The sequence below is a fragment of the Ricinus communis genome, chromosome 4 (genome assembly GCF_019578655.1).
Source record: "Ricinus communis isolate WT05 ecotype wild-type chromosome 4, ASM1957865v1, whole genome shotgun sequence".
In the NCBI taxonomy this organism is placed as follows: Eukaryota; Viridiplantae; Streptophyta; class Magnoliopsida; order Malpighiales; family Euphorbiaceae; genus Ricinus; species Ricinus communis.
Window position 1 is genome coordinate 26,552,523 of NC_063259.1, and position 25,241 is coordinate 26,577,763.

General features: G+C 36.2%; 2 protein-coding genes, 1 long non-coding RNA gene and 1 pseudogene across 3 annotated transcripts; 2 read left to right on the forward strand and 2 right to left on the reverse strand.

Moving 5' to 3' along the window:
- Nucleotides 1-3,769: 3,769 nt before the first annotated feature.
- LOC8289015 (serine/threonine/tyrosine-protein kinase HT1) lies at nucleotides 3,770-9,513 on the forward strand. Its single transcript, XM_002511362.4, has 3 exons — nucleotides 3,770-5,005; nucleotides 6,397-6,852; nucleotides 8,978-9,513. Exons 1-3 carry the CDS (start codon nucleotides 4,646-4,648, stop codon nucleotides 9,224-9,226), a joined length of 1,065 nt encoding a protein of 354 aa, XP_002511408.1. The 5' UTR covers nucleotides 3,770-4,645; the 3' UTR covers nucleotides 9,227-9,513.
- A 1,281-nt stretch (nucleotides 9,514-10,794) lies between these two features.
- On the reverse strand, nucleotides 10,795-11,744 carry LOC125369952. The gene is made up of 2 exons (XR_007215677.1): nucleotides 11,570-11,744; nucleotides 10,795-11,317 (listed from the first exon to the last, which is right to left on the reverse strand). It is a non-coding gene; the product is annotated as an uncharacterized LOC125369952 (long non-coding RNA).
- A 1,047-nt stretch (nucleotides 11,745-12,791) lies between these two features.
- LOC8289014 (protein KINESIN LIGHT CHAIN-RELATED 3) lies at nucleotides 12,792-15,732 on the forward strand. The gene is made up of 2 exons (XM_002511361.4): nucleotides 12,792-14,881; nucleotides 15,183-15,732. Exons 1-2 carry the CDS (start codon nucleotides 12,792-12,794, stop codon nucleotides 15,394-15,396), a joined length of 2,304 nt encoding a protein of 767 aa, XP_002511407.1. The 3' UTR covers nucleotides 15,397-15,732.
- Nucleotides 15,733-16,385: 653 nt separating this feature from the next.
- On the reverse strand, nucleotides 16,386-25,170 carry LOC125369871 (annotated as a pseudogene).
- Nucleotides 25,171-25,241: the final 71 nt, after the last annotated feature.

The window sequence follows — 25,241 nt, forward strand, 5'->3', positions numbered from 1 at the left end:
TCTTTCTATCTACCTTTACAAATATTGTTCCACTAAATTGAAATACAAAGCTTTTTCTTTTTTAAAATATTATAATTAAGAACATTAATTTCATAATAAGATAAGACCACGAAGTTCTAATTTCACCAATTTCAAAACTATAATTTAAATAATCTCATTTTGGACATTACCAAACTCAATGAGTTTCACTTAAACTAATACAATATACTAAAACAATTTATATTGTATTTTTTGTTGTTGTAGCTCAATCCCCATCATCTTCTTGGCTCCTTTCGCCTCCAAATTTAACATTAATATTATTATTATTATGCCAATTCACATCAATTAGAGTCTGCTGATTCACAAGACAAGCATATATCACCAAACTTTTAGGTTTTTATAATACAATCCTTAGAAGCAATTTTGTGCCATCTTCCACCTAAACTAATATATTTTCATGTAATCATTTTATAATGAAGCTTTTTAAGTACTCACACCAACCGTAATTAAGTACGGATTATAGATAATATTATTATGCGCAAAATGTTTGGCTTAATCCTATGATTAGTGGGTTATAATTATTTCTTTAAAAAGGAAAAAAAAAAGCAGCCACTGCTTGGCATAGATTTTCCAGTTCATCACCGTATATGTTAAAAAATCAATGCATGTGCATGCATGTCTCCAAAATTATGCAATAAAAAGCATAAAATCCACAAATCGATCAGTTTTTTGATAGCTAACTGTATCATCAATGATTTGCAACACCTTTTTTGTTTTTCTTTTACTATAATATCAATAATGAAATTAAAATAATATACTGAAAATCAGACCCATTTGATGATGACATATTACCTGTAATTACTAAAATATCATGGCTTGTGGGTGTTGGATTAATTAAATTAAATATTACAATTAGGGTTCCAATTAATTAATTACTTAACGACGTACAGAGAATCAAAGTTTGTTGACGTTTTAGATTTATTTTAATTAAATAATTCGGGACTGGGATCCCACATAATTGTTACTGTGTGTACGGCCAATATTCTACATCAAGAATGGGTTTCAAAAATAAATCACTAATTTCGACAACAAGAAGAAGACCAAATAACCTAATTGTTGAATTGATTAGTTGTTCTTACATCTGTGTTTTCACCCACTCATCGTTTTAACAGTCCAAAGCATTTTGATTGATTACTTAACAATAGTTTTCTCCATTGGAAGACTCAACCGGTTTTACTTTTAGGTTACACAATTAGGGGACTCTTAACTATTATTATTATCTTTTGGAAAGACTGTTATTATACGGTGAATCATCCCTACCTAACACTACCTTTTCAACGAGATATATTGGTATTGGTATGGTGATCAAAGCTAAGGTTCTTAAAAATGTAAGTTTTCATTATTTTTCATGTGTAAGAGGTGAGTTAGTATTTTAAAATATTGTTTATTTCAAGTTTAAATATCAAAATAAACATGTATAAAAAAAACAGAAATAATCCCACAAATTAATGACTAAATTAAAAATAAAAAAAAAAGATCGGGAAGCATGTATTAACTCATACAGATTATGTTAAATAAACCCAGCACTTGAAAATACAGTTACTCATTGCAAAGATTGAAAATTACAGAAGCAGGAAGTAAATAAATATTTGAGGCACATTTGGAACCCAAAAGAGAAAGAGAGAGAGAGAGAGAGAGAGGATATGGAAAGAAGATGAGGTAGCTATAGATGTGGAGGGGATGAAAAGCAAAAGGAGACAATAAGGAGACCTAAAACCGAGTGTGTCTAAAGAGTTGCCGGCTATAAAGACAAAGGTAGGAGATGCCAGCCCTAACCCAGCCAGTCATGGCTGGTTGGCTCTAGGCAATCACCCGAACACTGCCTGTGGTGGTGCTACTTCTGCCACTCGTTCTCCACTATCTGTGGGCCTTCTTTTTATCTCCTAATAACAACACCATCATCAACAAAACACAGCAGCTTTTGCATTTACGTTCTATTTCCCCATTTCATTATTTTCACTTCTAAATCTAATTAATCATGTGATTAAGAATCTTTTGTCTCTCTTTCGCTTTCGCTTTTGTTTTTCTTTTCTTTTCTTTTATTCAGGGTGAATTACTACAAAACTCATATAAATAAGAACCCTCTAGTGGTTACACCAAAATCACTTTCAGAAATAATTATGAGAACTCATATAATTAAAGTTCTCCTTTGTTATATTTTGTTATTAGTCAATTTAATTATAAGAGTTAATTAATAAAAGAAAAATTAAAATCACTAATTCATCCCTAAATACTTCAAAAAGTTTTTTTCTTTTTTATCATTTATATTTAAAATTCTAAAATTTAGAATTTGAAATGTTTTCAATAATTATAACAAACGGTAAAAAAAAAAAGTCAGATTATTAAATTTTCTTCTAAACTCTAATAAATATGAATAAAATATTAAAAAAATATATTATTATTTATTTATTTACTTAAATAATGTTGTGTTTGATTATGAAATGAATTAATAATTCTAATGCTAACTGAATTTTTTATTATTATTATCAGAGAGATTATAACTACATGAATAAATCTTAGCTAATAATTCCATCGGAAGTTAAACTTAAAATTAATGTCAAATTGTCAAAATTAGAAAAAATAAATTCTACATGTGAAATCTGAAAACAAATTTAAAATATATAATTTATTTAGCAATTAGGCTTATTAAAATAGGAGGGATCTACCACTAGGTTTTATATAACCTGAAGGGGGTAATAGTAATTGAACCATTTTATTAATTACAATGGTTTGCGAATATCGATGGAGAGAGAGAGAGAGATAAAAAGGTGACCGTATACGGAAGAGGACCATACCATACGGCTTTGTCCGAATGCATCCCACGGATACCACTCTCTCTCTCTCTCTCTGCTGTTTTGCTGGGTCCCACTCATCCGCACCTACCTTTTCCCTCTCTCTCTCTCTCTCTCTCTCTCTCTCTCTCCGTTTTTCCGTTTGAGTTTCTGTTATGTAAGTTGTAACGCCTCACTGCCCGTAGCAACACAACCCTCTCTCCTTTTTCTTAATTACCTATCTGCCCTTTCCTCCTTGTCCGCCCCTTTTTACCGAACTAACCTCCCTCCTATAACCAATCAATCATCTTTATTTATTTATTTATAGAAAAAGCTAAAAGATATTCAGCTGAACTTAATTAGTTACATTCAAATTATATAGATTTTGTCTTACATTATCTAAACATAATACTTTCCAATCAGATCGTAAAAATTATATATTTATTAGAAGTTTTATTATTTTAATAATAGAATGTGCAAAACAATACTATTAAATTATGTGTATTTGTAGTCTTTAGTTTCAAATGCATCTCTTAAATGAAAAAATGGATTATTTTAAATTTATATCTTAATCTAATTTACTTTCAACACATCAGCAAAAGATAAAATAATGATCTAAATTAGCAGTGAATCATCTTCAGAATCATAAGAAGACACTATAAAAGATACATTTCTCTTATATGCTATATGTATATAGTCCAGATATAAATAATTTGAGTAGCTTAGTCACCTTAGAAAAGAAAAGGGATTCATGTTGGAGTCCTGATGTAAGGGTAAGTTGGTGATAAAGAAAGCAGGAAGAGGATAGGCTTGTCAATGGAGACCAACAGAAAGCAAAATGAAAAGGCACATAAAAGGAATGACAAAGTTGAAAATAAATAAGAAAAAGAAGGATAAATAATGAAAGAGATGGGCAGATGTCACCATCACAAGAAGACCCTCCTTGTCTCCTCAGAAGTGGATCTTCGCACGTTATGAATGTTATAACACTTCTGAATCCCTTATATGAATCAGCAATGGATTTTTATTTATATTATTTTTAATAAATTTTCAATTGCAGTGTGTGTGAGAGAGAGAGAACCGCCAGCTCTTTGCATATGCTCTCTACTGCCTGCACACACACACACACACGCACCAGAACTCAACAATAACAACGACACCAACAGTATTTACACAACCCAACCGACTTTCTCCTCTCTCTCTCCCTCTCTCTTTAATCTTAGCAAAGTTCTAATCTTCCTCAAGAACCCACTCACTATGGCATAGTTTTAATGTATGAAAAGATCAAAAGCTTGTGTCTTTTGAGCCATTTTTCCTTTAAAAATAAAAACAAATGTGATAACTTTTTCTGTTCATTACGTCTCTTTTTGTCTGGTTTTGAGCTAAAGATTTGGGATTTTAAAAGGGTTGTTTTCTTATCCAGAGAATCACTAATCTTTCTATAGTGGTAATATTACTAGCAAAGATATTCTTTTGATTTTGTTTGCTGGCTTGAATTTGATATGAAAAAACAGTTTTTCTGTTTTCAAATTTGTTTTCAAGTACGAGAATTCAATTTATAAATGGCTGATTAGAGCAATTTATGTTGTAATTTTTAGTTTGTTCTTCATTGTTTGAAACTTTGAATTTAGGAATTATGACTATTTTAGAAATGTAGATATAGGAGACACCATTTCAATGCTTGGAAGTTCAGATTTTTTACTTCTTGGGTCACGTTCAAGTAGATTTTGAACTCTTAATTTTAGTGACTTTTGTGGTTTCTACATTGGCTGGTCTCTACAGGGTACTGAGATCAAATATTTGATGATTTTGTTGAAGCTGGTTGGTTCAGACCCATGAAGAATCTTTACTGGTTTAAGCAAATCTCTAACAATGGCAGATCAGGGAGGAGGCTTTCACTTGGAGAATACAAGAGAGCGGTTTCTTGGTCTAAGTATTTGGTGTCATCTGGGGCTGAGATTAAAGGCGAGGGAGAGATAGAATGGAGTGCTGATATGTCCCAGTTGTTTATTGGTAACAAATTTGCATCAGGGAGACATAGTAGGATTTATAGAGGGATATATAAGCAGAGAGATGTTGCAATTAAGATTGTTAGCCAGCCTGAAGAGGATGAGGATTTGGCTGCTATGCTTGAGAAGCAGTTCACTTCGGAGGTGGCTTTGCTTTTTCGGTTAAGCCATCCTAATATCATCACTGTAAGTTATGTTTCTTTAAAGGCATGTTGTTGTGTTCTTGCTTTATGTTATAGTACATGTCTATATGGTATTTGGTTCTTATTGTTTTGTTGTTTAGAATTTGAGAAAAGTAAGATATTGGTAATTCCCTATGGAGCTTGGTGCTAATTAGAGCTTGTGATTGGTAGTGTAAGATGTTAATAATTTAACCCCTTTGAAAGGGCAGTCCAATTACTTATGAGGTTCATAAAACTGCAAATCCATATGAAAGCAACATTCTTATATTGATGATCTATTCAGAGTTGGGGAACCACACTTTTTTTTTGTTCTATGATGGATGCATTGTTCTGCCTTTTAGTGATTCTAACATATTTCTGATTCAAGTTTGCCAAACTGCTCTGATAGACATTTATTGCAATCTTGCATATTAGGTATATCAATGACATATTACCCATGTGCATTATTTATTATTCTTGCTTCCTTGGTCTTCCTCCTCAGGTAGCATAGAACAAATTTACTTCAGGAGTTGTGAGATTTCCTCAACTTTCTGGTTTCCCTTTAAATAACAAACGGGAGTTACAGATTCTAGGATTTGATATATATTACCAAGAATTCTACCATACTTTTCCGATAATGGCGATAAGTAGATGTTTGCTTCAGGTAGAAGGGCTTCAAAGTAGGTTCCTAGTCATGTACCTAATCTAGCAGTAGTTATCTATCTGGTATTTTTTGATTTGCACTACTTACCTTTTGCATTTAGTAACATGTAATAGTGCTTTCTTTGGCATTTGTAACATAGTGCCAAAGTGACTATATATTTAAATTAATTTTCTTAGAACCAAATGATCCTGTAAGGTATAGATCTTACCAAAATTATGATGGCAAGTTGTGTCTTTGTTATCTTTTCCAGATTTGTAAGTTAGGGGACAGCAATAAAAGAAGCGTTGCCTCAACTCAGGACTAATGACTTAAAGAGTGTTAAGGGCAATTTACTTGTACAAATAAATAAATACACACACACAAACACACATTGACTATTTATTCAAAATTTCAAATTAATTTTGTTAGAAATAAATGAAACTGAAAGTTCTAGATGTTATCAGAAATTATGATGGCAAAAGTGTTTCTAATCTTTTCCAGATTGATGAGTTAGGAGACAGCAATAAAAGAAGACCTTAGCTCAACTCAACATTAAAAAAGATCGTTAAGGGAAATATACTTGTATGTGTGGGTCTGGGGGAGTCCTCGGTCAAAGAGTTTAATTCTATGAGAAATGCTACTGTTAATAGATTAGTATGCTGATTTACATAGTGCCCTATGGAGATAGGAGATGCGTTGCTATTGCTAAGTGGGCATATTATACATACTTAAACTTCAAGTTTTTCTCTTTCCTTTTGACTTTCTTCATTCAGTTTGTTGCAGCTTGCAAGAAGACTCCTGTGTATTGTATAATCACTGAGTATTTGGCTGGGGGCTCATTGAGAAAATATCTCCATCAGCAAGAGCCACATTCTGTTCCACTTAACCTAGTTCTGAAATTAGCTATTGACATTGCACGTGGGATGCAGTATCTTCATTCCCAAGGAATACTTCATAGGGATCTTAAATCAGAAAATTTACTGCTTGGAGAAGATATGTGTGTCAAAGTAGCTGATTTTGGCATCTCGTGCTTAGAATCTCAGTGTGGTAGTGCAAAGGGATTCACAGGTACATACCGTTGGATGGCTCCTGAAATGATCAAAGAGAAACATCACACAAAGAAGGTTGATGTTTACAGCTTTGGCATAGTGCTCTGGGAGCTTTTAACTGCATTGACACCATTTGACAACATGACTCCAGAACAGGCTGCATTTGCTGTCTGTCAAAAGGTAAAGTCTCTGACTTTCTGCTGTGGTATTTTTCTTTTAATAATTTTCAACGGAAGTTGGTTATTCTACAGTAATGTGAATTGCACCTAGTCCACTTATGCATGCATGTAACTCAGTAGGATATGTCCTATCGCCTTTGTGGTTGCTCAGTGAAATACTTGATTGGATTTCCTTTTAATGCTTACGTGAATAACGGAGACCAGATCCTGAAAGTTTTATTGAAAGCATAAACGAGGGGCAAAAAATTAACTGGGAGTACAACGGAGCAAATCTACCCACTGGGCAATTGATGTTTGATATAACAGTGAGTTGTCATAGATGAAAGAACTTGTTGCATGCTGAAACTGTCACTAAATAATGATTTTAAACAATTTGACTTGAGAAGAACTTCCTATACTGATTTTAAACAATTTAACTTGAGAAGAACTTTCAAATTCTTACAAACTGAAGTTTGATAGAAAGATTTCATGGCCAAACTAACAAATAACATTTAAGAAATGAACTTCTAGGTATCTCTAGAAATTTTAAGTCATGCACTTCTATTGATAAAATTGCATAATTTTTGTTGCTTTAAATTTATCAAACAATATTGTTCCCTTTTTCAGTTTGAATAGTTTGAGGACAAGTAGAAGAAAGTAAACTGAGTTATCAAGACAGCAAAATTCTTGATAGGGAAGACCAAAAAATGACTGTTTAAGCTAAAATGCACGGTCTGTATGAGTTTTTATGTATATTTTATTTAATTTTTGGGATTTAATTTTCTTATATTTGCGTTTTTTTAGGATATTACAAGGATCCTGAACTATAAATTTTAGGCACATATTAATTGGACACCTTCTGTGCCTTTGAGATGTTACGGTGATGTTTTTCGATCTCAATAATGCATTCAATGTCATACAGATTATGCATGCCAAATTAATATTATAGGCACTTACGGTGATAATGGACCTCATACCGACAAAGATTGTTGGGGAGGTTTAAACTAAATGGGGTCATGTAGGTTTTAAACTAAATAGAGCCATGTGTCTGTTAGGCTAATAATTGGTATATTACGTTCTGTTTACCTGGAGAGGTCATTTGAGAATATTATCCTTCTATCTGGGTGAAAGCACTGATAGTTCATTGACAATAGAATCTCTGGAACTTGTAATTTGTTTTGCACTGTTAATCATGCATTTCTATTGTCATCTGGTCATGGCAGCTTAAAACTGTTAACTGTCATATAGCTGCTAAGTAGTATGTATATTATTGGGACATGCATATTATTTTATGTGTGCAGAGACAGCAAAATTCAGTTACATATTGCATTTGAGACTTGCATTCAACGGTGACTTACAGTAGGAAAGATTTAAGCACTTAAGCTGTAGAGAACAAATAACTGCAACAATTACTGCAATAACCACAATGCGCAAACTAATCTGTAATGATTTCAACCTGCAAATCTTGAGTCTTCTAGATTTATCTACCAACTCAAAATCTTCCTCACATGATTGAGCATTATGAGCACTATTTGCTCACATGTGCCCATCCCCGTGTTTGTGGCCATCACATTTGGGACTCTGCTGCCTTGGCCATCTCTTCGGTGCTCTGGTAAAGCAAAGAAGTATTTGATGGTCTAAATCCTAATTGACACTTCTGATTTTGAAAGTTCAGAGCATTTTATGCGCAGTCATATAACAAATTTCAATCCAAATGATCTATCTTCCTTGTTCATACATGTGTGCACATCCATTCACTGAATTTAACATCCCACTATCTGTTCTTGTCCAAAAATAGGTAGGCGATTGGATTTTACATTTCCACTTTTCACATTTCACCACTCATGATCTGCAAATAAATGTGTTTAAGCAAGCTCTAGAAAATGGAAAAACTGATGTATGCTACCAATGATGGCTGCATAGTGCTCTAAAATTATAATGCTCCTCTTCTCAACCATTGGGTTTGTTGTGGATTCTTGTTTCCATATCTGGTAAATTAAGCAGTTGAACTGAGGATATACATCGAATTTGTTAAAAGACAAGACTTTAAAAAGATTCTACTTTTTCCTGAGAGATAAAGCAATGCAAAGTATTTTTGTACTAGAGTTCATCAAGTTCTTCTGTATGATATTCCTGGTTTTCTGCAGAATGCAAGGCCACCATTACCCCCTGCATGTCCACCGGCATTTAGTCATCTTATCAATCGATGCTGGTCAAGCAATCCGGACAAACGTCCGCATTTTGATGAGATAGTTGCAATTTTGGAGATTTATACAGAGTCCCTTGAGCAGGATCCGGAATTTTTCTCAAATTACAAACCTCACTCCGGACATTCTATTTTGCGTTGCTTCCCAATATGTAGGGCAGGGAATTGTTATAGTTCTGTAAAAGCATAGAATCTCTTCTTCAACTGGGCGTGTTGCTAAGTCAAGTGTATCATATTCTTTTTCTTGTGTAGGTTTGTATGTCCAATTATGAGTAGTAGTTTCGTTTGTCTGTGGCCTTTGCTTTGCTTTCTTGATCACCTTCTCTCGCATAAGAATATATTGGAACAAAAGCAGTTCCTTATATTTGGTACTCTGATGCTCAGGTACCTTACCTTGTCTTTCTATGTACACTTGCTTCCCTCTTTATGCAATTTGAGAAAGAGGAAAATGAAGTTTATGAGACTGTCATTTGATTATATTTATGTCCCTCACAAGTCACAAGTGAGAACCAAAAAGTTGTATTTGTATCCCATCTTCTGAAGTCTTTTAATATTTGACTTAAATGGTTGAGTATACAATTCCTTTTCTTTTCTTTTCTTCTTTTGGTAAATATTAAAAGGATCAACTGATAAAAGCTGATCCAAATAATTTGGAACACAAGACAACCAAGTAAAGGGAAGATTTCCCTTTAACATATTAGCTGCCAGCCATCTTGCTGTTTATTGTTGCCTTTACAAACATAATCTATGGAAACCTGAGGGAATAGAGAAAGCCTTTCTCTTGCTTGAAAGATATGGTCCAGAATATCCAAAATCATGAATGATCATACCTCTTTCCAGATTGAAAGCCACTAAAACTGCAAAAGCTTCAGAACCAAACTTTGAGAAGAAAGCTTTGACACAAGTGAAGCCAAAGATCTTCTTTTGCCTGTCCCTGCAGATAATGGAATGGCAGTCTGCTCAGACGATTTGCCATGTAACCCTATTGGAGGCCCATTAGCAATAACCAAGAAATGGATGGCCTAAATTAACTATCAGATATTAGGGGATTCATGAACATGATGTATATATCAAATGGTGCATGAGCTCAATACATAATGTAAACATAATATAGGTGTTGCCCACGAGTGCCTTTTGCTGTCCTCCTTGCAGAATGGAACGTACGTGTGAAGCATTATTTTTCAGACCCACTTGGGAAGAGAAAGTATATACAATACTTTTAAGTAATAATTTATGGATTGAGCATATCTGTTTTTTAAGTACCAATGCATCATTGGATACCTACATCAGTCCAGCTTTGAGGATTGCAAGGTCTCTTGGGCTGATTAATTTATACAAAAGCTATGCATCTTTACAGTACTCATCATCTTGGTTTTGGCATCTTAAAAAGCTTCTAAAACCACCAACTGGTTATATATTATATTAAATTAAGTATCATCTTTTCCTTTCGTATGCCCTCAATAATTGCTATTAATATTCTCTATTATCATTACATTCATAATCCTCTCTGACTCTGACTGTTTGTTGGTTCTTTAATTTGTTATCAGTGAACCTTTTGTCAAGCCAGCTTGGAAATCAGCTCTCTTTCCTTTTTTTCTTTTTTTCTTTATGTGAAACATGAAATAAAGAGGCATTAGTATAACTTGTAGTAATTTGAGGTTGGTTTTTTTCCTTTCTAATTCACTAATATTGTAGCAGTTTATTATTTTCATATTGTAAATCGAACCTAAAAGAAAAGAAAAAACAAAAGAGGAAACATAATCAAACAACAGAAATTGCTTCTTTAAATTTTTCTCAATATAATATGACACTTTTAAAAGAGAAAATCGTCATTAGCAGGAAAGTGACAATTACATTCTTGATATGGATAATCTGCAATAACTGATTCACGTGCCATAGCTGCATTTAAATAAATGCAGGAAGAAAGATTGAGCCGCGGGTAGGGATTTTTTTTGCTTAGGGCGGAGGGTCTCTGCTAGCCAACCTTCACATAAACGTTGTGAGCTATTTGCTGCAATTACTAGCCCACAGAAGAACAACAGAATAGGCCATTTCTCTTTCTCTTCTTCTTTAATGCTCATATAAATTCTAGGTTATTGTGCTAAAATTCCCATATTCAGGATGCAAAATATATCTCCAATAATCAGGTAACGCAAATGAAGGTTACTAGTACCTTATAAAAAGTAAGGTTAAATGCCTCGCTCAATTCATCCACCGAAAATCATTGCTTATGGTGCGAGCTGTTGAAATATCTCTTCAACACTTTAAGATTCCAATAACCCTGCATACAGTACAAATCCATTAATATAAGCATCAGATTAGACTAACCAGCAACAAAAAAGTTTCTAATTTTACAGTTCCTGTTTACCAGTTAAGGCGCAAGCTAATAAGATTAGATTTAGTTAGATGTATTATGTATTTAATAAATTGATAGATTGTTATATATAATTGTTTAAACACAATTTCTTGAATAGCATAAAGAAAACTTGGGTGAGACAAAAAGAAAACATTTAATAGATGGATACTCACTAACCTTACGTGCTTAGATATTAAGGATCAGAGGCGGCAGGTAAACTTCATGAAAGTGACTCCCATCTCCATATGCAACACCTTACATTCCATTCCACCACGGCGCCACCCAAAGTCAAAAGTCAATAAACCCATCAATGACATCAAGAATACATACCTCATTGGCCAATGAGTTGGAGGGTCAAATTGTCTTTTCGAGTATTGCCTAAGTTTTACCACTGCCACGTGGCGAAAACCCGGTTAAACAGGAAGAAAAAAGAGAGAGAAAGAAAGAAAGAAGATAAAAGTACAGACAGAAAACAGATTGGCAGTTGCAGGCCAGGGCAGGGCCAGTACTCTCGCGCTGTTGACATTCCACCTCTGCCAATTTCTTTCTTTTTTCTATTTTGGCCTTTAGATATGCTTTGTGCCTTCAAATTCCCATTTTAGCCTTACCCTTTTTACAGAAACATTTTTGTTAATTTTATTTTTTATCTCCCTCCTTGGCTCTGTTGCTTATATATACACACAATCCAAAAGTGGGATTTTTCTGTGCATATATTACACACACATGTAATACCTTGAAAATATCTCTATCTTTTTATCTTATTGTTGTTTATGACCTAGCTAGCATTTCACATTGGTTTCTCCTTTCATGGCTGTTTCTTAAGGTATTCAGTGCTTTTAATATCCTCATTCTTCTTGTTTTATATTGTGACCCTTTTATATCTGTTGTTGAATCATTTTGACAGGTCAACTGCAATTCTTTTGCCCTTTATTAGCTCAGATTCTTATTTCTTTTGGTGTGTGGCAGTTTTATTATTTGAGGGTTTGTGCTGTTTTTCCTTGGATTGTGTTGATATCTGCTATTGGCATGTTTAGTTGTTGGTGAATTATTATGTGGTTTACTTTTGTTGATTTTGGAAAGATCCAATAAGGAAGCTTTGAGACTTTTTCGGTTGTTACTTGATGTATGGTTATGTTTTTTCAGACAAAACAGGGAAAGTATGATTAACAAATAGAAAGTTAGCAAAGAAAATAAAGATTGAATTTTTTTTTTATGTTATGGCTGATGTTTTTTGCTTTTCAATTGTTCTTTAATGATGTTGAGTTATGTGTATTGGTTGGTGTGTTTTCTTTATGTTATTGGATCTTGATGCTTGCTTTGGCCACTGTTTGATATATGAACTGTTTTGCCTGCAGATAATTCACTGGAATTCGACGTGTTTTAATTCTGGTGCAGAAACATGCCTGGTATTGTCATGGATGGAAATAATGAGGAAGCAATAGTGAATGAAATGAATGACAATTCTGTACCCATTAAAGAAAATGCAATGTCAAATAAATCCCCCAGGAGCACATTGAGTCCGCAAAGCCCTTGCAGCAACTCTGTAGATCTTCCTGCTGGTGGTGTGCCTGTTGGTGAATTGACTGTCGATGAGGTGGTTGTTAATGAGGTGGCTGCCGATGAGACAAGTGTTCATGGTGGGGTTGACACCTCCATTGAGCAGCTTTATGAGAATGTTTGTGATATGCAGAGTTCTGATCTGTCACCATCAAGGCATAGTTTTGGATCTGATGGTGAAGAGTCTAGGATCGATTCGGAGCTGCGCCATCTTGTTGGAGGAGAAATGAGAGAGGTCGAGATAATGCAAGAGGAAGAGGTAGACAAGCCAGAAAATGATACTCACAGTAATTCCTCTTCTAAGAAGGGAAGTTCATCTGGGAGTAAGAAGTCGGGAAAATTGAACAAGAACCAATCTGCAAGCAGCAATTCCATTTCTTCAAACACGTCAAAGAAAGACTCTCACATAATATTGGACTCTGAAGCTTCATCGAAGTTGAGTCCTAAGAGCAAAAGTCCTCCAGAGAAACCGCCGATTGATAAGCGAAATGATAAGAATTTTAAAAAAGCTAATGGAGGAGTCAAATCAACAAAGAAGTGGAGGAATTCTCCATTGGGAGGAAAGAAGTTACAGAACGGAGTTGAGGATTCCTCTGATTCAGGTTTGGGTAATCCAGATCTGGGACGATTTTTGCTAAAGCAATCAAGGGATCTAATTTCTTCAGGGGATAATCCTCAGAAAGCTCTTGAGTTAGCTCTTCGAGCATCTAAATCATTTGAAATTTGTGCAAATGGCAAACCCAGTTTAGAATTAGTGATGAGTCTGCATGTTGTGGCCGCAATATACTGCAGCGTAGGCCAGTATAACGAGGCAATTCCTGTTCTTGAGCAGTCAATTGAGATTCCAGTTATTGAGGAAGGCCAAGAGCATGCCCTGGCTAAATTTGCTGGTCACATGCAGTTAGGTGATACCTATGCAATGCTGGGCCAGCTTGAGAATTCAACAAAATGTTACACAACAGGGCTGGAAGTCCAGAAACAAGTCCTGGGAGAAACGGATCCCAGAGTTGGTGAAACCTGTAGGTATTTGGCTGAAGCACATGTTCAAGCCTTACAGTTTGATGATGCTAAGAGGCTTTGTCAGATGGCTCTAGACATTCATCGAGAGAATGGTGCACCTGCTTCTCCTGAAGAGGCGGCAGATCGGAGGCTCATGGGTCTCATTTGTGAGACAAAGGGAGATCATGAAGCTGCTCTTGAGCATCTTGTTTTAGCCAGCATGGCTATGGTGGCAAATGGCCAGGAAGCAGAGGTTGCTTCTGTTGATTGTAGTATTGGAGATACTTATTTATCTTTGTCTAGGTATGATGAGGCTGTGTTTGCTTATCAAAAGGCACTCACAGCTTTTAAGACCACAAAAGGAGAGAATCATCCAGCCGTGGCTGCAGTATTTGTACGCTTGGCGGATTTATATAACAAAACTGGGAAGCTAAGGGATTCTAAATCATACTGTGAGAATGCCCTTCGGATTTATGAAAAGCCCGCGCCTGGTATCCCTCCAGAGGAAATCGCAAGTGGTCTGACTGATGTTTCTGCAATCTATGAATCAATGAATGAGCTTGAGCAGGCCATCAAGTTGCTACAGAAGGCATTAAAAATATACAATGATGCCCCTGGTCAGCAGAGCACAATTGCGGGTATTGAAGCCCAAATGGGGGTCATGTACTACATGCTGGGGAACTACTCTGAATCTTACAACACTTTCAAGAACGCAGTCTCAAAGCTTCGTGCAAGTGGAGAGAGGAAATCCGCTTTCTTTGGCATTGCTCTTAACCAAATGGGTCTTGCTTGTGTGCAGCGTTACTCTATAAACGAGGCTGCAGAATTGTTTGAAGAAGCCAAGAGTATTCTGGAGCAAGAATGTGGACCTTATCACCCTGATACTCTTGGGGTATATAGCAATCTCGCTGGCACCTATGATGCCATGGGAAGGTGTGCGCCCCTGCCTATTTCTTTTAGTACCATCTTCCAAATCCATCTATTTAAAGTTTATTATTGCACCAAGTTTATTGTTACATGTCTGCAGAAAACCATCATTGGTAGTACAGTTAAGTTAACTATGTGCATACAACTGTCTTGATTTGCTTTATCTGCTTCATTTGATGCTAATTACTGGCAACTTTAGGGAAGTATTAATGCATTTGGGCATGCGTGCATGTACACATCTTTATCGCTCTGTAAACGAAGTTTAAATCAGTCACGAGCCTAATTGTTGAGGTGCTACATGTTGCAGGTTGGACGATGCAATTGAGATCTTGGAGCTTGTTGTTGGGATGAGGGAGGAAAAGCTTGGTACAGCAAATCCAGATGTTGATGATGAGAAGAAGAGGTTGGCCGAGTTATTGAAAGAAGCAGGCAGGGTTAGGAGCAGAAAAGGGCGGTCACTTGAGAATCTCCTTGATTCCAATTCTCATAGTATAGACAAAGCTGGTATCCCAGTATTGTAAGGATGATGTATACACACATGTATTTAAACTGAATACGATGTATTATAGGATTTAATTTAAGACCCTAGAAGAAAATGACAAAAAAAAGAAAAAAGAAACAGAAAAGAAAGGTATAGGTGGTTGATGTTCTGCTCAGATTGTTGTTTTGGTTGGGGGGGGGGGGGAAGTTGAAGAAAATAACTGCTATTGCAGATTTGGGTTGTGTTATTGATCTGATGATTTTATTTTTATATTTATGAAAAGCTATTCTATTGTCTAAGTCTAAGTCATCACTGTAAATTCTTGGTTGTATTACAATGTTCACAATCCATGATACCTCTCCTCTCTATTGATTCATTTTGTACCGTGTTCAATTATGATGCCTGCTGCTGACCATTATTGGAGTCGTGCGTTTGGTGAACTAATTATTCTAATTGCCATTTGGTGGATGATTTATTGATAACTAGTGGTCCTAATTGCATCTCAATTATTCAACTAACTACTGAAATGTTAACCCCTGGTAGTGATCTATCCTGAGCAAAAGTTCTGAGTTCTCTTTTTCTTCAACATTTACTGCCGCTTTTGAACCATCTCTACTGTGCTTTGATAAGTTTTGACTTTCTGTTTTTTTTTTTTTCTTCTTTAAATTTGAGCTGCGCTCTAATCCATTTATTGAAGTCTGTGTAGTTCTCTTTTCTTACAAAAATGCCATTTCATTTAAGAGCTCCTTTTGTTTTTGTGTATAGAACTGGGGTTCAGTATTTCCTCTGCTGTGACGAGGCCCCTGTACTGTCAAGGTTCGAGTTGCAACTTTCAAACTCAGTGACACCTGTGTACAATCATTTCAAATATATGAACCAAGTCATTCTTAAGTTATTACCAAAGCCATTATTTATTATATAATCCAAACCTGTAGCATGTGAGTTAATAATTAGAATCAATTATAGAAAAAGAGTGATTCAACTTTTTTCTTTGTACAAGGTTGATCTTATAGACGTTCAACGCTAGGCTTCTCTTCTCATTATAATCATGTGAGTTGATAATTACAACAATATTCGTACATTAGTAAAAGAGTTAAAAAGAAATGATTAAAGGTATCTCTTAAGACAAAACATCATTAAAGAACTTTCCTCCAAGCAAAAGAATTAAAATATATATGTATACATATAATTAAGTGATGATTTTCCATATTCAGGAAAAATCTTGAAAGGTATCTGTATTAAATCATTGAATAGCTGGCCTCATCATGTTCTTGTTTTCTTGTGGTCTTTGTGAGAGCTTGTGCTCCAAGTAGCTCAAGTATCCTAATCTGTTATATTCCTTGCTGGCAGTGTCCCCACAGTTGAAAGTTGACATTACAACTGGTCACAGTTGGGCAAGCAATCGAAAATGTGCTACTTACATAAGGAAATAAACACAAGCATACTTCAGAGGTTGTGAAGTAGCATCAATTAGCCTCCTTAGACTTAAAAATGGATGTTGACGCCACAGGTTTTGACACCCTATCGTCCAACCCCGTTGACAGCTCAACTCCTCTCATTTCCATTACATTTAAACTTCACCTTACTTTTCCAGGTTTCAAGTAGAGAGATGGAACTCGACTGACTTGCCTCAACCATTTCACTCTGCATTTCTGTCAGATTTTTCTCAGTTCCATCGCACCTGAAATTAAGATATCATGTTAATGCTCGGAATAGATCCCATTTACACATTATATAGATGAATCAAAATGACCAAACTGCACGACTCCAAGAGATGTCAAGCTCCTGTACTGGTTGCCTTCATGGCCTCACAAATCAGACATGTAATCTGGTACTGAAAGAGTATCGAATAATGACTCTGAATTCACGATTCAACTAAATTTCTACTTATATGCTTGTATCTAATACCGCCAAACCATTATGCTCACTTTAAACGGGACCATCATCAGGCACAACATTTGCTGACAGCAAATGATGAATATTTTCCAGTTTTTTTCAATTTATATTGTTAGACTTTTTAATTATAGCATAAATTTTTCCTGCTGCTGAGGAATCTCTAACAATAAAGACATGAATGTTGTAATTGACTTCAACTCAACCGCATCCTGGCTTCCTTTCAACCCCCTGCATATTCAATTTGTGATCTAGCTAGAGTAACTTCATTCCATTCCGCTGATTCTTCATATAGATCTGCAAGGAGGACGCAGCAACCAAAAATTATTAGGATCCTGCTAAAAAGATTTTGTGATGAGCCACGACCTTTGCCAACTTAGCATTGCCATGGTTTCTGCAAGATTCAAGAAGTGAACCATATGCAGTCTTCTGGAAAATAAGGCATTGCCATGATCAGATTATATGCCTCATTAGCTCGGCCTAAAAGATCAACCATGCAAGTATATTATTCCAGTCGAGTCTCAAGGTTTTAGTCTTCAACCATGCTATTAAACTAATTCCATCCCATTTCAACCTTCCCGGCATGGCTTCCAAAACCTAATATTATCGAATTCCATGATATTTCATTTCCTGCAAGCATTTTCTCAAATGGAGTCCAATTATGTCCCCATTGGCATAGACTCTTAATAAGGAATTGCTTACAAGAACTTTGAATTCAAACCAATGCCTTAGTAGGTAGCAATGAGCTTTTACAGAGGTTTATAACGGACAAGTGAGAGCAAACAGAAAGAATCCATGCCACCGTTACAGTATTGGATTGATTTGTTCATACTGCATATCAGGAAATGCCTTAAAGCTTTATCTGCACAGTTTTGAGCATATCCAGATATTAGAGCATTGGATGACGCCAAATCCCTGGTTGATAATCTAAATAAATAAATTAAAAAAAAAAAAACCATCTTTGCAGACTCCACTTCCCCACATTTTCCATAGAAATCAACTGGGGCACAGCCATTAAAAGTATAATTATCAAGCCTAGGTTTGACTGCCAATCCGGGATTTCTCCGCCTCCAGGCTCAAGAACCAAGGATGAACATGCTTGAAAGTGCAGCCAAAAGGGTTACAGAATCCATAAAACCATAATCCAATATAAAGTCATGAGACAACTGCAAAGCTTCACAGGATTTATCATGCTGGGACAATTTGATATCACCGAACTCCACATGACAAAAATCATAATTTTGAGACTGTCTGAGAATTTTCGAACCAGTTTCAGGATCACCACATCTAAAGCACAAAAGGAAAGTAGAGTAGCCTAAATATCTTGGCAAACAGCTCCAAAGCCATTGTCAAATGCTCGTTAGAAACATGTCCCAAAAGCATCACATTCCATACCACTCTATTTTCTCTAATTCTTCGTCAAGAATTCTACTGACAATATGTTCAGCGTTCTTTATATCTCCGCATTCATGTATATCTCTATCAGTCTGCTAAATCCAATTTTTACAAGGAACCCATGAATCGCTTCCCCGAGAGACAATTGCTTTATGGAAGAACTGTTGGGTTTTTTTTCTTTCTTTGTTTTTTTTGACCCATGAGGAAAGCCCAATCATTGAGCATATTAAAGTCTTATTTAGACTTTCTATTTTGGGAGCATATTATTATAAAAACGTCTAGGGCTAGGGTTTTTTTTACCAAGACTTCATATATTAAAAGAAAAGAGAGAGGTGAAGAGAGGAGAATACACAGCAGCAGAAAAGTTCCGTTTCCCGTAGATTGAACCGTTGGATCGTCGTGATTTTTTGACAGCAGCTACACAGCATCTGGGCCAATATTTTGGACGGTGGAGATTGGTTTTTGAGGTCCGGAGGTCGGGTTTCGTTGGTCTGGACAGTAGCTAATTTTCTGGTGATATATTTCTTATCTTGGCTCTATTTTGATTCCATACACCTTGATGTGCTTACTTCCAAGGATATGATGATTTTGTATGCCTCTAGTATTATCTAGAGAAGACTTTGTATTGATCCTTTGATGATGATAGTGGATTTAAGCGGCCAAAATGGTCCCGTGGTTTTTCCCTAGTTTATAGGTTTTCCACGCTAAAATTTCGGTGTCTTTGTGTTGTTGTGTGCTTACTGTTTTAGCTCAATATCTTGGTGCATAGCGGTGATATTGTGTGTGTTCTAATTGCATTAAGAACATCCTATTTGTTTGCATCCTCGGGGTTCATTCAAGTTGGGAAAGTTTAGACAAACAGAGATTAATTCGCATTTATTTGTTTACCGTTTGTACGTTTTTCCCATCAAATTGGTATCGAGCCTGGTTCTTCTATATTGGGTTAAACTTGTTTGAATGATGGAAGCTAACACAAGTAGGATGATTAATATGAATGGTTCTAATTATCATATTTGGAAAGGCAAGATGGAAGACCTACTTTATGTGAAGGATTATTATTTACTGTGTTTAATCGATAAACCTGAGAGTAAAACAGATGCAGAGTGGAATATTTTGCATAGACAGGTTTGTGGGTATATTCGTCAATGGGTTGATGATAATGTTTTGAACCATATCAGCGGAGAGACTCATGCTCGCACTTTGTGGAACAAGCTTGAACAGTTGTATGCTAGAAAGACCGGAAACAATAAATTGTTCTTAATAAAACAGATGATGAGCTTGAAATACCATGATGGAACTCCTGTCACTGATCATTTGAATTCTTTTCAGGGAATCATAAATCAACTTGCAGGAATGGGTATCAAGTTTGAAGATGAGATACAAGGCTTGTGGCTCCTGGGCACTTTACCGGACTCATGGGAAACTTTTAGGACATCATTGTCCAACTCTGCAGTGAGATGGTATTATCACCATGGAATTAGCTAAAGGCAGTGTTTTAAATGAAGAGATGAGAAGAAAGTCACAAGGTTCCTCTTCACATTCTGATGTCTTAGTTACAGAAAGCAGGGGGAGAAGTCAGAGTAGAGGTCCAGGTAACAAAGGGAAGCATCGAAGTAAATCCAAAGGAAAGTTTGCTGATTTTGAATGCTATCATTGTGGTAGAAAAGGGCACACAATACGGTTCTGCAGGCAATTGAAAAGGAGAAGAAGAAGAGCGATTACAATCAAAAGAACCATAAGAAAGATGAGGATGGTAATGGCAATGCTGAAGTTAACATTACTACCGATGAGTTCCTTATTTGTTCCGATCTTGATATGATCAATATTGCACATGATGATTCGAGTACGGGTTGTTGATAGTGGTGCTACATGTCATGTAACATCACAGAGGGATTTTATTCATCTTATACTCCAGGTAACTTTGGTAATGTTAGGATGGGTAATAATGGACTATCAAAGATTGCAGGCATCGGAGATATTTGTTTGAAGTTTGACAACTGGGATAGAGTTGGTTTTACATAATGTAAAACATGTTCCAGATATGAGACTTAATTTGATCTCCGTGGGCCTACTTGATGACGATGGTTACAGCAACAACTTTGGTAATGGAATATGGAAACTCACTTGTGGTTCTTTGATCGTGGCTAGAGGTAAAAGATGCTCAAAGTTGTACATGACACATCCGAAGATCTTCAAGGATAGGGTTAATCTTTGTGGTGAATCGACATGACTGATTTATGGCATAAGAGACTTGGTCACATGAGTGAAAAGGGATGTCTCTTTTGTTGAAGAGAAATGTGTTACCGGGTGTGCATGATATTCATCTAAAGAAGTGTTCTCACTGTTTGGCAGGTAAACAGAACAAGGTTTCCTTTAAGAGCCATCCTCCTTCTAGGAAGGAGAGTATACTTGATCCGGTGCACTCGATGTTTGTGGTCCTATGAAGACTAGGACACTTGGTGGTTGCTCCTACTTTGTCACATTCATTGATGATCACTCCAGGAAAGGTATGGGTTTATACCTTGAAATCTAAAGATCAAGTATTTGAAGTGTTTAAGCGGTTTCATGCCTCGGTTGAGAGGTAATTTGGAAAGAAGCTTAAGTGTATTCGGACAGGATAATGGAGGTGAATACATTGGCCCATTTGATGCTTATTGTAGAGATCATGGTATTCGACATCAAAGAGTCCTCCCAAGACACCACAGTTGAGCGGATTAGCGAGCGGATGAGCGAACTTTGATGGAGCGTGTCGGATGTTTGTTGTCACATGCAGGTACGCCAAGTTCATTCGGGGAGAAGCTTTGAATCTGGTGGTACATGTTATTAATCTAACTCCTTGTGTTCCTTTGTCTTTTGATGTACCCGATAGGGTTTGGAGTGGCAAAGATGTTTCTTACAGTCACTTAAGGGTCTTTGGATGCAAAGCTTTTGTGCACATTCCTAAAGATGAAAGATCAAAGCTTGATGTGAAGTCAAAACCATGTATTTTCTTGGGTTATGGCCAAGATGAGTTTGGTTCTGATTATATGATCCTGTCCACAAGAAACTTATTCGGCCGAGATGTTGTGTTTGTTGAAGATCGGACCTTGAAAGATGTTGAGAAGAAAGAGACAGTTCCTCAACATAATGATGATGTTACTGATTTGGATCCAGTGCCTCCTCAGCATGTAGAACCACCTCTTGACGATGATGTTCGGAATGATGAACAACATGATACCGATGATATTGATGCTCCGAACGGCCGGAGGTGGATGAAGAATTTCATTCGGAGATACCGGTACGGACGTGCCACCATTTGTCCCACTTAGGCGGTCTACAAGAGATCGTCATCCTTCCACTCGTTTTTCGGCCTAATGAGTATGTCTTACTCAGCGATGGGGGAGAGCCTGAGTGTTATGCAGAGGCCATGGAAGATGAGCACAAAAGGGAGTGGGTTGAAGCCATGCAAGATGAGATGAATTCCTTACATGAGAATAATACTTTTGAGTTGGTGAAGTTGCCTAAAGGCAAGAGAGCTTTGAAGAACAAGTGGGTCTACAAAGTGAAGACCGAAGAGCACACCGCACAACCTAGGTACAAGGCTAGATTGGTGGTCAAAGGGTTCAGTCAGGAGAAAGGGTATTGACTTTGATGAGATTTTCTCTCCGGTCGTGAAGATGGGATCTATTCGTGTTGTTCTTGGTTTGGCTGACCTTGATCTTGAGGTTGAACGGATGGATGTCAAAACAGCTTTTTTCATGGTGACTTGGATAAAGAAATCTACATGGAGCAACCTGAAGGTTTTCGGGTTAAGGGAAAAGAAGGCTATGTGTGTAGACTTGAAAAGAGTCTTTATGGGTTGAAGCGAAGCACCAAGAGCGGTGGTACAAGAAGTTTGAGTCGGTTATGGGGAGCAAAATTACCGAAAGACTACTTTAGACCATTGTGTTTTCTTCCAGGAGGGTTTGGTGATGATGATTTCATCATTTTATTGTTATATGTTGATGACATGTTAATTGTTGGCAAGAATGCAGAAAGAATTACTCAGCTGAAGATACAATTGAGCAAGTCTTTTGCTATGAAAGACTTGGGGCCAGCAAAACATATTCTTGGCATTCAGATCACTCGAGATAGAGCTTTGAAAAAGCTACACATGTCACAGGAGCAATACATCGAGAAGGTGCTTCGCAGATTCAACATGGATAAAGCTAAAGAGGTTAGTTCTCCTCTTACTACTAACTTTAGGTTGACAGATAAAGATTGTCCATCTTCTGAGAAGAAGATTGAAGAGATGGATAGAGTCCCTTATGCCTCAACTGTAGGGAGCTTGATGTATGCTATGGTGTGCACACGACCTGATATTGCTCATGCAGTAGGTGTCGTTAGTCGTTTTCTGTCAAATCCAGGTAAGAAGCATTGGGAAGCAGTGAAGTGGATTCTCAGATATCTACGTGGTACTTCCAAATTAGGTATAACATTTGGAAATGGAAAGCCGATACTTGTTGGTTATACTGATTCTGATATGGCAGGAAATAAGGACAACATGAAATCCACTTCTGGATATTTGATGACTTTTGCAGGGGGAGCTGTGTCATGGCAATCGAGACTGCAAAAGTGTGTGGTTTTATCCACCACCGAGGGCCGAGTATATGGCTGCAAGGCGTGTAAGGAGCTATTATGGCTCAAAAGATTTATGCAAGAGATTGGCTTTGTGCAACAGCGCTCACGTGGTTCTTTGTGATAATCAAAGTACTATTCACCTTGCTAAAAATTCTATGTTTCACAAACGAACCAAGCATATTGATGTGAGGTATCATTGGATTAGAGATGCACTTGAAGATAAACTATTTGAACTTGATAAAGTTCATACTGATGATAATGGTGCCGATATGTTGACAAAGGTTCTAGCAAGGGAAAAGTTGAAGGTATGTTGCTCCATCGCCGGTATGGCGAACTCTTCCTCATAAGTCAAAAAGGGGGAGATTTGTTGGGTTTTTTTTCTTTCTTTGTTTTTTTTGACCCATGAGGAAAGCCCAACCATTGAGCATATTAAAGTCTTATTTAGACTTTCTATTTTGGGAGCATATTATTATAAAAACGTCTAGGGCTAGGGTTTTTTTTACCAAGACTTCATATATTAAAAGAAAAGAGAGAGGTGAAGAGAGGAGAATACACAGCAGCAGAAAAATTCTGTTTTCCGTAGATTGAACCGTTGGATCGTCGTGATTTTTTGACAGCAGCTACACAGCATCTGGGCCAATATTTTGGACGGTGGAGATCGGTTTTTGAGGTCCGGAGGTCGGGTTTCGTTGGTCTGGACAGTAGCTAATTTTCTGGTGATATATTTCTTATCTTGGCTCTATTTTGATTCCATACACCTTGATGTGCTTACTTCCAAGGATATGATGATTTTGTATGCCTCTAGTATTATCTAGAGAAGACTTTGTATTGCTCCTTTGATGATGATAGTGGATTTAAGCGGCCAAAATGGTCCCGTGGTTTTTCCCTAGTTTATAGGTTTTCCACGCTAAAATTTCGGTGTCTTTGTGTTGTTGTGTGCTTACTGTTTTAGCTCAATATCTTGGTGCATAGCAGTGATATTGTGTGTGTTCTAATTGCATTAAGAACATCCTATTTGTTTGCATCCTCGGGGTTCATTCAAGTTGGGAAAGTTTAGACAAACAGAGATTAATTCCGCATTTATTTGTTTACCGTTTGTGGCTGTTTTTCCCATCAAGAACATGATGAGGTAGCAGCGGACAAGCTAGCCTATTTTGGGAATCGCACCACCACCTTGCTTGACCATCCTACTAAAATCACTAACGAATTTACATGATCGCGAGATTGGCAACAGCCAGATATCATTGTCTTTAAAGAACCAAATCTCTCCATTCCATTTTCTCAAACATTTTTAAACAGCATGCCCAACTGCCCCACATTTTTAATACATACTCATAAAGTATTAACGTATATGTCTTTTGAAAATCCTAACTTAGCATTGCCATGGTTTCCATGCCCTTACTAATATTACAAAGCCCGCCATAAGCTTTAATCAAACAAGGAGAGAACTGAAACCACAGGAAAACCAGATTCAAGCAAATTAAGATATACAAAGACAGTAGGCCTCTTCTCCTGCAAAAACTATTTCTTTCCCTTTCTCGCGTTTTACAAAATTAATTCATGGACGAAACTACCCTTATTCGCGTGCAGAAAATTTTTTAACTACTAGTTCATTTACCCGTTTCCTCCTAAATATTAATTATTTCACTCATTTTTATTCAGTTTAGATTTATCATATTATAAATTCAAATTCTTTTTAAAATATATAACAGTATAATTACGATAAATATTAATATATTTACTTCAATTAGATTATATTTTAATTTTTGATATACTCTTTATATTATTAATTTAGATATATCTTTATATACTATAATGGATAGTGAACACAAGTAAATCAACATAATAAATTATTTTTATTATTTAATATCGCCTGATTTTTGCTATTTTAATACATTATTTTGATTGTTAATTATTACATTGTCATTAAATTAAATATATAATTAAATATTAAAATATAATTAATACATTATTTTTGAGATACAAATTATTATGTAA